Source organism: Buteo buteo, chromosome 9, assembly GCF_964188355.1.
Source record: "Buteo buteo chromosome 9, bButBut1.hap1.1, whole genome shotgun sequence".
Taxonomy (NCBI): Eukaryota; Metazoa; Chordata; class Aves; order Accipitriformes; family Accipitridae; genus Buteo; species Buteo buteo.
The window spans coordinates 23,188,055-23,200,793 of NC_134179.1; the positions used below are offsets into that span (position 1 = coordinate 23,188,055).

General features: G+C 36.9%; 1 protein-coding gene across 1 annotated transcript in view; it reads left to right on the forward strand.

Moving 5' to 3' along the window:
• The window catches only part of ENPP3 (ectonucleotide pyrophosphatase/phosphodiesterase 3), a 42,293-nt gene that overhangs the window by 28,965 nt on the left and 589 nt on the right, over window positions 1-12,739 (forward strand). Inside the window, exons 18-24 of the mRNA XM_075036791.1 lie at window positions 486-655; window positions 766-817; window positions 1,575-1,729; window positions 6,263-6,398; window positions 6,897-6,974; window positions 8,429-8,561; window positions 11,387-11,543. Of these exons, the coding sequence (XP_074892892.1) occupies window positions 486-655; window positions 766-817; window positions 1,575-1,729; window positions 6,263-6,398; window positions 6,897-6,974; window positions 8,429-8,561; window positions 11,387-11,543 (881 nt within the window). The remainder of the gene's footprint in view (window positions 1-485; window positions 656-765; window positions 818-1,574; window positions 1,730-6,262; window positions 6,399-6,896; window positions 6,975-8,428; window positions 8,562-11,386; window positions 11,544-12,739) is intronic.

Below are 12,739 nucleotides of genomic sequence, written 5' to 3' on the forward strand. Positions count from 1 at the left end.
GGAATAATTATGGGATAAGAATCTTATAGAGAGTTACCGCTCTTGTTCATAACTTGAAATGGACCATTGCAGTCCTGGCAGTGAGCAATTAGGAAGTATGTGCCTCAGAAAATATGGATTAATGCATCACACAAAAATGCAATAGGCTAGTGTGCTTCACAATACGTGATGCATTTGCAATCACATTTGTACTCTGCATTAAATCATCTAATCTTATGAATGTTATGGCAATGTATAAAACTGTATTGACAGTACTCAAATACATAATTACCAAATCTTGATGCAATGGAAGATAGCAATGAACCTTCATACCTAGAAAACTGGAAGTTGATGGTAGTAGTTACCATAATAGTTTAGATAACGGAATAAGCTATTTCTAATATTTAGAATGAATGCATAGGAAATGTGTAGAATTGGAAAGATAATGACCTTTAAAAATGCCATTTTAGTCTTAAAATGTTTACAAATTTCAAATGTTTCAACAGATTTGCTGCATATTAGACCAGCACCAAATAATGGAACACATGGCAGCTTGAATCACCTCTTAAAAAAACCTTTTTACAATCCTTCACATGCAAAAGAAAACTCATCTCCTTCTTCATGTCCAGTTTCCCATCTGACTCCCATAGATGATCTAGGATGCACATGCAAGCATGTAAGTAGGGGCTTCTGGGATCTTTTAATCATCTTTGTCAAGTATGTTCTCTTTTCTTTGGTTTTTCTAAACTATGGATTCATTGTGAAAGATTCTCTTATATTTTACAGATATCAAATGTTTCAGTACTAAATGAGAGGTTAAATCTTACCACAGAAGAAAGTAAGTAGCAAGAGATGAAAAGCACAGCAATATTTTTAAATCTATGCCTGGTTTAGATTTTGTATTGTTGGTTCCAGTGGGAATTTTTGGAGTGTTAATTAAAATTTAAAGTGAAGTGGGAAAGCCAAGTCAGAAGCATAACTTTTTTTCTTTTTTCTTTGCATTTGTTTAAAAAATGCTAATTAATACTGTTACAGCAACACTTATGCATAGGAATCAGATCTGAATCCCATTAAAATCTTGGAAAAAACCATACAGGTTTCAGTGGTCTTTAGAGAAAGCCTGAACACTTCCAGGCTATATGCTGTAACTCTTGTTCCCCACCTTGTAACCATAACTTTGCCTTTCTCTGATCAAAAATTCCCATAGATATTTCTGTGTGCTTTTTTATGGGTCTTCTGGAAATCTTAGGAAGCGTTGTAATGCTTCCTAGCCAAATAAGATTTAAATTTCACTCTACTGGCAAGATAAGTTCAAAAGGTTTATATTGGTATGAAATTGCAAAGAAGAAAGAATTTGCAAGTCTGATATATTACACTGACTTTCGTGTGTTAAACTTAACATGAAAACTATTTTCTACATTTTTTTATTCCACTCATAAGCTAAGAGCTTAAAGAAACACATGCCCATGTTTACTGTTAGTTTTATTTGTATTTATTAGTGTTTTAATTTACATTTTTTTCTCTGCTCTCTTAAACCTTTGTGCCATCCAAAATGTTATAGAAGAATGAATCAATAATTATTGTTTAAATTCTAGTAAAGAAGGCAAACTCATATCATTTGCCATATGGGAGACCCAGAGTTCTTCAGAAGAAGAATGTCTACTGCCTCCTTTCCCATCATCAGTATGTGAGTGGATACAGCTATGATATCTGGATGCCACTGTGGACGGCATACACTGTGAATAAACCTGTAGGTTATCAAATATTCATACTATTCTTAAATATGTAATATAATGGATTGAAAACATGGTTCAGTCATCAGGAGTCCAGGTTAAGAACTGATGGATATCATGTGACTAAGGTCCTTATGTCTGAAAAAGTGTCTTTGATATCTTTTAAATGTCAACTATCTTAAGCTATTGTTTAAAAAAGTGGGAATGGCCATCTGTTAGGGACACAAAAGATAATGAAGAATAGAGCTGCTGGTAAGCTAGTTCCATTAAGCCTGTTCTATAAAATAAGCTGTCAAGATAGTGCTCTAACTTGCCTATCGATTCCTGAGGAAAAGCAGGCTCTGATTTCCAAAATCAGAAGGTTTTAAGCTTTCCTATAAATATCATGATCTTTTTCCTATTAACAAACCTTTATACAATTCTGCAAGACAGTTTGTACTAATGCACACTTCTGCATGTTCTGTTTAGTTGCTCTCTATATATTATATAATGTCTGAAAAATGTAATTATAGCTGAATGAACCTCTGAGAGTTCAAGACTATGTGGCTCTGGAATAAATTGTTTGAGTTTTCAGGGTTAGTAAACTAGTGGACATTCATGGGCTTAATTCCTCCTGTAATTTGACCCTTTTTCTAAGTTGCCCTGAGGAAATAACTTTTACACTGATTTTTCTGTCTGAAGAGAACTGTTATTGATGTTTACATGATTTCTTATTTTATCAGTACAAATATGGGGAAATTATTTTAATCAAATATATGCTGCTAGAATGTTAGTATTTCAGAAAGTTTTACTCCATACTTTCTCCTGATTTTTCACAATGTGGGTGAAGGATCACAAATCCAACCCTAAGAAAGCTTAAAGTCTAGTGAAACAAATGTCCATTTCAACAAAGAATGGTTTTACTTCATCATATTTGAAGATCTGCTCTTATACCTTGCTATGAAAGTGCATTACCCTAATGAAAACCAGTTAATTGTGGGCAGATTTTTTTTTGGATTTCACTTTAAAAAGATTTAAAAGTCCCACCAGAACTGAAGTCTTTTTAATATTTCAGCACTAGCAGCAAAAAGCTCCAAAAAAGCAAATAACTTTTCAGACATTTTCCTTTGTTGAAAACCAAGTTCTCAGCTGGAAAAAGAAGTGTATGAAATAAGTTCTTGCTCAATATACCATCTAAATCAACAGAAACACATATTTGTGGGTGTTTCTTACAGTAGTTTATGCAACATTGTGGGAAGCAGCGAATGATTGAGACTGAAGTATTGGAGGGTATAGTTCACAGCTGACTCTAATACAATGATGTATGTTTTCTATAGAAAGGATAAGAAAGAATAAATTTCCTCTGTAATACTCTCAGAGACACAATGGTGAGATGCTATAAGTCTAAGAGCTCACTCACTGACTTACCTTATACAGTAAGCTGACATCATGATTTTTTATTACAATATGTACTAATCAAGAGAAAAAAGCTTTATAATTTATAAGAGCAGTGGAAGGACAGAGCTAATGCCTTTGACTGTAAGCTTTGGCTACAATACTTGGGAATGACAGAAAATTGCAATTTAAATTGCAAGAATTTTTTCTTGCAAGAATTGTAAGAATTGTAAGAATTTTTATTGCATCCTAGGTTATTTATGTTGTGGATGAAGCCTGTGCAGTGATTTACACTATTTGTAAGGTGGGGAATTTCTTGACATTAGGTAGCTATAAAGAAGGGCTTAAAGAGTAAAATAAATGATGCAGGCTGGAGTTTTGCTGATTTTGTATGATTTGGAAGTTTTGAAACTGGGCTGGCTGATCAAGCCTGCATAGTATTACTGCACCTGCATGTGATATCAGAATCAGTGATATTATGAATAATATATAGTTATAAATGTTAAATAAATTATGTCAGATAGAGTTCTGGTTACTTAGCATTCGCAGTCAAAGGAAAGTTTAAGAGTGAAGGACATTTATTTTCTTGATGTTTTACCCTCATCTTCCAGGGAGGAAGGCAAATTTTCTGGCAAAAAGATAGTCCTTCCACCTGCCTGCAGACATCTGTGGAATTTAAATAGCTTTTCTATGTAGAATCACTGAAGTTTACTATAAAAAGATATTGAAATGTATAACAATCTAATCTATGCTGCAATGGGATGAAAACAGCAATGGGACTTGTATAAATGACTAGGATTTTTTGAACTAAAGCTCAGTGCACTGGGGATTATGGGAGTTTTGTCTTTTATGGTTTAGTATTTTTTCTTCTTGACTACTGAAAAAAGATTCCTGGAGGTGGCTGAAGTTAACATGACAGACCACAGCAGATGCTTGAAGTCTGTCATGTAATGCAAATAATTCATGCTTCTCAACATTAATTACTAGCTTGTCAAAAGACAATAACCTGCATCATAAAAGGTGATGCATGATGTGCAAAGCCATTTTTTTAGTTGTAACTGTTTTCTTCAGAAGACACTATTGTTCTTTGACCTAAAACACAAGGAGCCAAAGGGCTAAAGCTGTTGAATTGGTGTTGAATGTTTTTTTTCTGATTCTGAAGTTTTGAGGTGATGGCTATCACTGTCAAGACCTCATTTCTTGATAAATGAGCACTTTGACTAGCTTCTTTGAGAATCATTCTATTCTTATTGATAGATGATCTGTTTAAAAATAGCTTATTCCTCTATTTTGAGGAAAAGAAATGAAGAGAGGTTGTAGCAGGGTGAATGTGTTAGTTCACAGAGCATTAGCAATATGGCTTGCAATCTGGGGTTGCATTAACTGTTGTTCTCATTGTACTAAAAGGTGACACAGACAAAGCCATTTTCATCTCTCAACAGCTTTTGATATTATTTACTTGCTGACTTGTAGATCCTTGAAAAAAGCTGAAATATTCTTGAGCGGTTGCTTTTCAGTATTTTGAGAGTTCATAGGTTCATTATGAATTCTCATTTCTTCAGTTGAGAATTTTCTCCTGTGATGTCCAATGGAAATGCCATGAGCAGCCTTCATCTCCTAAATGTATGGGAGTGTTCGTAAAAATACAGGTTATATAATGTATTACATATGTGATGGACAGACAGTTCTAAAACACTGTCCTCCTGCCTTGGCACTTGGATTATAGCTCATAGCTCATATAGTTAGTTTTAAGAAATGTGAAATAATGAGAAGAGAGTTGAATGGTGTCCTCATCACTTCAAGTTGGAGAAAATGTGAATACTTCTAATAATCCAGATTCATGATATAGGTCAAAAGTAGATTCCCTGCTGTATTTGGATAACATTAGGTGTGACCACTGTATTTAGTGAGAATAATTAACTTCTCTTCAGGACAGTCTTTGGCATGTTTATTCAGACCTTTGTTACTTTGATTCAGGTTTCCCTTCAGAGATCATAAAGAAGTTGAAGCCATCGTTGAATATCACAGCTCAATTATTAAATTTAAAATATTGGTTTCTTCAGTGACCCTGATCCATTAACCCTGCCTTATTGATTTGGACACTAGAAAGGACAAATTGCTCAAATGAATTGGATGTCAGTTTTGTATTGGGATTTACATTTGCTTGACAATGACATCTTACCTGCTCAGGTAGCAAAGGCAGTCTTTTGTCTTTTATATTTCATCCCATATGAATGAAATATATATATTTTCCATTAATATACAACCTGACCATAATATGGTCATCTACAGGAATTCTCATAGAAGTAAAGAAATTAATCAAGGAGTACAAAGAGGCACAAGAAGAACATTCCAGTTCTTTTTTCTGCTCAGTTTTACCGATCAAAATAAACAATGTACTGAAAATCAGTTTACATGTTTAACTACTGTTTATAAAGGTATAAAGAAAAGAAATATGTTCCATTCTTACCAAAATGAAAATAAATTACATGTAAATGAGTATGAAAAAGAAAATGCAGTTAAACACAGAAAAGCATATTCTGATGTTTTAGTTAATGCTATTGTAAAATTACAATAAAGGTTACAGAAAAGGTTATGGAAACAAAAGTAAAGGTTATAGAAACAATTATACTCATCAGCATCACTTTTGGCCAGATCTTAGCTAGTGTGCATGTTAACATGTCTCAGTGAAGGTAGTGAAGCTAGCCAGTAAAATGTGCTGAATTTACTATGAATTTATTTAGCTTTAACTCTTCAGCAGCACAGACTCTTATTATGGAGATAGCATCCTCAGATGCTAAGATGAAGTCATAGTGTCATCTTTATATACTAGCTGCTTTCCAGGAGGATGTGACATCAAGTCTGTGTTTCCAGAAATATGTAAAAATGACAAATGAGCCAAATTTGTCACCTGTTTTTGCCTAAGGTATAACCTTATTTTGCTACTACAATTTTACATGCTGCATAAGGATTTCCCTGAATTACCTAAAACCAGAAGAAGTAGAAGAAAAACACTAGGCAGAAGACATCAGTGTCCATTACCTGCATTGACCTGATTCACTATGAAAATAGGAGAAGATTCAATGAAGTTCATTCTAGAAAGTTAAAACCATACAAAGCATTGGGTTAGCCACAGCCGTGGGTGTAATACTTTTTTTCCCCCCCCCTTTTCACAGGAAAACACATCTCCTCTTCCTCCCACTGTTTCAGACTGTCTGCGGGCTGATGTTAGGATCCCTGTTGCTCGGAGCCAAAATTGTTCCAACTACCCAGAAGGGCTGACCTTCATCCGCAGTTTCCTCTATCCTCCCAGTGAGCATGGTTCTTTTTATAGCTAGAACTTAGAAAGTCTTAATCAGCTGGATGTGGGTTTATGTTTAAACATATACCCAAACACCAAAACAAACTTCTGCGGATCAGCATGTTGGGCAGAAAAAGGTTTCCAGTGTTTGTAGACTGACCAAAAGCAGGGCAACTGCTACTTTTATCTAAATATTTTCAGTTTAGAACATTTAAGTTTTTCTTTAAAAAATTGAACAATTTGAATTTGATGAAAACTGGTTGGAAAGATATAAAGGGCTGTCCCTCTTCCTCTGTATAAATATTAATTTCCTATTGTCAAATTTGATGATTACTTTGTTGAACACATTTTACAAACAAATTTGGATATATGTTTGCAGTAGGATCATACACTCGTGCTCAAATGTAAAATATAATTGAATTACATGTACCTGCAATTTATAGCGACATATGAATCAAATTCATCTTTGTATAATATTTCATGAATTTTTACTTTGTTCTTTTATATAGACTTCAATTCATCTGCTCTTGAACAGTATGATGCCTTACTCACCAGCAATATTGTTCCCATGTATAGAGCTTTCAGAGGTAGATCACAAAGTTTTGATTAATTTTTATTATTTTTTTGTAATTATGGTTCTGGATTTGATAAAGCTATGACAAAGACTTAAAAACATTAATGGGTGGCCTGCAGTATATCCAGATCTTGTGCAAATGTATTTAAAACTTTTTAAAAGTAGATGTTTGAAACTTTAAAATGCACTTATTTAAGTTAATTTTTTTTTCTGTGTATAGTCCTATCTGACCTCTGCTTAGGTGTACCTGTTCCCTTCTGAATTTCCTCTTCATCTCTTGTGTGCTGTCCTAACAAGAAATCCTAGCTATGAAGCTCTCATGAAAATTTCCCCTTGGGGAAATGCTCAAGGTGAATGAAAATAGCACTTTTTCTTTCCTTTTGCAAGGTCTCAAGAGAAAACAGGATGAAGTTTGTAATCAATGCCCTGATACAGTGCCTGTTTCATCAAGCAGAAACTCAAACCAGATGATATTAATCTTGGAATATTTATTTCAGGCAGGTGGTTCTATTATACAAGTGCAATAAGTTACATTAACTCTTTCCATCCAGGCTGACTCACATTTGTTCATAATCACTGTTAAGAAATTTTCTACAACTTCATATCGTCCTGTTTTACTCTTAGGCCTAGGCTTATTTTCTTAGACAAAGGATAAAAAGAGGAATTGTGTAAGGAAAAAGCTGGAGGCAAAGCAATGATATAACTACCTTTCTAATGCACTCAGACCTCATTTATTCATTCACCCATGTCATATAAAAAACAGATATCCAGAAAGCCTAATTGGCTTTAATCTTCCAATTAAATCAAGGACATTATGAAAAATCCAATTTTCCAAGAAAACTCTACAAGAGATTTAAACTTACAAGAAGTTACTCTAGATCATAAGCAAGAGCTAAATCAGTAGGGGATGCCCTCAACTCCCCAGATGCATCTGGGTTTTTTGCCATGATAGCTGTAAATATTTGTATAGTCTCACTAACTTATATCCTATAAATTGTATTTTCTCAAAAAACAGCTGTGAAATAAGCCAAATTGTCTAGTGATATTTGACATGAGTTCTGTAGAGTTAGACTAAATCTCAGGTGGTGAATATTGCTCTCAGAAAGCTGTTATCTCAGTTCCTACTAATTGGCAGAGTTGCAGGTGCTAGCAGATAGGCCAGAAATGAATGACCTCTCAGCTCTAAAACTGTAGCTTCAGCTTTAGCTCAAATGCATTATCTCCAGTAGTGCAATGGAACTTGCAGAGCTATAATAGCATTTACTATGCCTTTTTCAATGGTGTGTGAGAGTATGTCCCTTCAGATGAAATCCAAATTTTGTGTTAGAAAGAGTTGATTTCACAGGCGGTTTAGTTTAGAACTTTTTATTATTCATCTATAGCAAAAAAGGAAATAGGTTCTTTTTCTTTAGTGGTGAAATAACTTCAATTTTATGTAAATATGCTTGTATTTTCTTTTAATGACAGACATATGGGACTATTTCCATAATGTGCTGCTTCAGGAGTATGCTAGAGAGAGGAATGGAGTAAATGTTATCAGTGGACCAGTGTTTGATTACAATTACGATGGCCATTTTGATACTTTTGATGAAATTAAGCGGTAAGTACATGAAAAGCTAGAAGTCAAACTCCAGATTATTTCCCACTGTATTTCCCCACAAACTTCTATTCAAGAAGAACAAGGAACAAGTGTCACAGAGAATGGAGTATTCCCTTTATGATACTAAACCCACTGTTGCTCATACAACAGCAAATACTCCTGCAAACAGATACAGTACTGTAGAAGTTGAAGTTCCAGTAAAGAGAAAAAAGCTTTGCAGTTACATGTGGATCTATGTACACATGCACAGATACAGACCAGTAATTTGTTTCCCAAGCTTATGCCTAGATTTTTGGGCCTGTGCAACAGAAATACTGGGAGAATAGATGACATCTAAATATACAGATGATGTGCTTTAGTGTAATTTTCTGACTTTCATGTTGTGCTTACTCACCTGTTTGTTGTTCCTCCCTATTGTCTCAGACTGATGTGTTTTATCAAAGATCAGATTTCTGTGTTTGCCTTCACTGAGTCATGTAACTGAGAATGCAAAGTGTAACGTTCCTGAGTGCTACCTTTACATAGCTATGGCTTACACAAGTCACTTGAAGGTCTGACAAGTTCTAGGTACATTTTAGTGAGCTCTGGTAGCATAACGAAATACATTTAAAAATTCATCTGTGTGTAGAAACAGGAATAAGAGAAGACTTGCATAAAAAAAAAAATCTATAAAAGAGAAATATAAAAGACTGTGATGGGTTGACCCTGGCTAAACGCCAGGTGCCCACCAGAGCCGTTCTATCACTCCCCCATCCTCAGCTGAACAGGGGAGAGAAAAATATAACAAAAACTTGCGGGTCGAGATAAGGACAGGAGAGATCATTCACTAATTACCGTCACGGGCAAAACAGACTCAGCTTAGGGAAAATTAGCTCAATTTATTACAAATCAGCCAGAGTAAGGTAATGAGAAATAAAACGAAATCTCAGAACACCTTCCCACCACCCCTCCCTTCTTCCCGGGCACAACTTCACTCCCGGATTTCTCCACCAAGCCCCCCCAGCGGCACAAGGGGGACAGGGATGGGGTTTACAGTCATCGCACGTTATTTTCTGCCGCTTCACCTCCTCAGGGTGAGGGCTGATCACACTCTTCCCCCTCTCCAGCGTGGGGTCCCACCCACGGGAGACAGTCCTCCACGAACGTCTCCAACGTGGGCCATTCCCACGGGCTGCAGTTCTTCATGAACTGCTCCAGCATGGGTCCTTTCCATGGTGTGCAGTCCTTCAGGAGCACACTGCTCCAGCGCGGGTCCCCCACGGGGTCACAAGTCCTGCCAGAAAACCTGCTCCATGGGCTCCTCTCTCCGCAGATCCGCAGGTCCTGCCAGGAGCCTGCTCCAGCGTGGGGTTCCCACGGGGTCACAGCCTCCTTCGGGAACCCACCTGCTCCGGCGTGGGGTCCTCCACGGGCTGCAGGTGGATGTGTGCTCCACCATGGACCTCCCTGGACTGCAGGGGGACAGCCTGCCTCACCAGGGTCTTCACCACGGGCTGCAGGGGAATCTTCGCTCCGGTGCCTGGAGCATCTCCTCCCCCTCCTTCTTCACTGACCTTGGTGTCCGCAGGCTTGTTTCTCTTACATGTTCTCACTCCTCTCTCCGGCGGCTGTTTCTCACTCTCCCAACTTTTTTTCCTTCTTAAAAATGTTATCACAGAGGTGTTACCACTATCACTGATTGGCTCGGCCTTGGCCGGCGGCGGGTCCGTCTCAGAGCCGACTGGTATGGGCTCACTCTCTCTCGAACACAGGGGAAGCTTCCAGCAGCTTCTTACAGAAGCCACCCCTGTAACCCCCCCCCGCTACCAAAACCTTGCCACATAAAACCAATACAAAGATAAAGACCAATTATTTATGTTAGTGAATGAGGACAGAAGGAGGAAAAAACAGAATAAAAAAAACCAATTTAGATTGTTCCAAATATAGGTAAAATGCCTTGTGACAGTAAGAATGCTTATGTAGTAGAAAAATGCTGGGAAATCTACACAGCTGAATCTGTCACTGGAGATGTTTTATTCAAGGCTAGACTTAATACCACATCTGTCAAAAATGGTTTGAGAATGGGAAAATCAGCTCTGCCACGAAGTAGGAGGCTGGAAGGGAGGAGAGACTAGAACTTCCTTCCAAGCAGAATGCTGCAATATCCAGTTGACCACATAATGTCTACAGTTTGGAATAAGCATGTTTTATTCAGCATGGTTAGTCAGTCATACGAAGCAGTATAATGATTTCAGTGATGGTGTTTTTTTGAATACTGAAGATGTACAGCAAATTTGGGAAGTGTTCGACTCCTCATAACTTTATACACAAAAGTGACCATGTTCACAGAATAGCCAGAAAAGGGAAGCAAAGACATTTTCAATCAGGTATCCTAAACTAGTTTCTATAGCACATAGCCACAATTCATCATTCCAGCATTTCTTGCTGGCAAGGAACCAGAAGCTAATTTTCTCATCACTCTTCCCCAATTCAGTTTCATGTGGTTGAAATTCTTAATGTAATGAAGGGCAAATATGATGCTCTATCCTGCCTCTTCCAGATGTAGAGATCTTTGGCTTTGGTAAAATAGAGTGTTGACCATCTAAGCAATCCTGTTGGTTTCAGTGGGACTGCTTGTAGCAAAAGGACTAATCCATGTGTGTTTGGCTGTTCATGAAACAGATAGTGAGGCTGTCTATCCCATCAGGTATTTATTTCAATTATAAAATAAATAAAAGTCATATAGTAGTGAAAGATCTATGTTAAGTTCTTTAAATTACTAATGGCGTCAGTGGTTTTAATACTTGATATCTACATAAATCCCTTAATTAATACTTGTTTTCTAGGCATGTAAACAATACAGAAATCCCTGTCCCAACCCATTACTTTGTGGTTCTGACTAGCTGCAAGAACAAGTCCTATACTCCACTGAACTGTTCAGGCTCCTTGGATGTTTTGTCTTTTATCATTCCTCATCGACCTGACAACACTGAAAGCTGTGCTGTAAGTACAGTTCTATGCTCCTGCATACCAATGAGCTTTGTGAACTGATTCCCAGTGGGATCCAGTCATCTGGAGAATCTTTAGAAGTCTAAGTGTTTAATTAATCCATTCCCCATGAGTTGAGAGCTAAAGCGATGACTAGGAGAGTAAGAAGCTCTAGGAGAGTAAGAAGCTCCAGGAGAGGTAGCTGGAAACTAATGAGCTGACAGGAAGGCAAGGAAGAAGAAGAAAGGAGGGTTTGATAAGAGCACTTGGAAATGCTGTCACCTGAGAAGGGCTGAGAACAGCAGCGCAGCCAACAGGGTGATGAGATAGCTTTATGGAAGGATGCGGGATAAACTTACTCCAGAGGTAACAGAGGACTTTGAGTGTTATTCCCTTCAATGTAGCTAGAATTCCTTCAATCTTTTGTTCCGCCTTTATAAAAAATTAGACAGTAGGCATTTAGATGGATGGTTCTGCAGTGGAAGTTCATACTTGAATTAGATAAAATCTATGCTTACCATTAACAGTGTAAATCTCATGTTTTGTAGCAAACAAAAGAAATTAGCTGAGTGTAAAATGTATTGTTGAGCCAGCTGAGTGTCTATTCCATCAACTCTGGGATGCAGAAGGTTCCTTAGCTCAGTGTGTGTATTACAGTCTCCCCACATACAAGTATAGCTGCACAGACTTGAACTGGCCCTCAAAGCAATACAATTGTGTTTATTCAGTTTATTTATAACTTTGAACTCATAACTCCAGACAGGTACAAGCTTGCACTGCTTAGAAAGAAGCAGTTTCTATTATACAAGTGCAATAAGTTACAAGTTGGGTGTCTCCTCATTTGTGGTGTGGATAATCCACAACTGCCCAGTTATCTTTTTGGTAGCTGAAAGTTGACTAAATATATGAAATAAATTATTTGAATGAATTAGTCTTTATACTTTAGAAATCAACATCTGTTATTTCTAAAGCTTAGCAATAAACCCCAAATATCATTGTACTTCATATTCATTGTGTCTTGCAGTGCCATAAATTTAGGGAACCATTTGTGTCAGAAACAGATACTGTTAACGGAAAAGCAAATTACCATCTGTTTGCAAAAAAACTTTTGTAGTAAAAGAATTGAACAATAACATTTTTGATTGATTAGTGCTTACATTTCTATTGTTTTCCCTGTCTCTCTAGCAATTATTATTGCTGTCCAACAATCA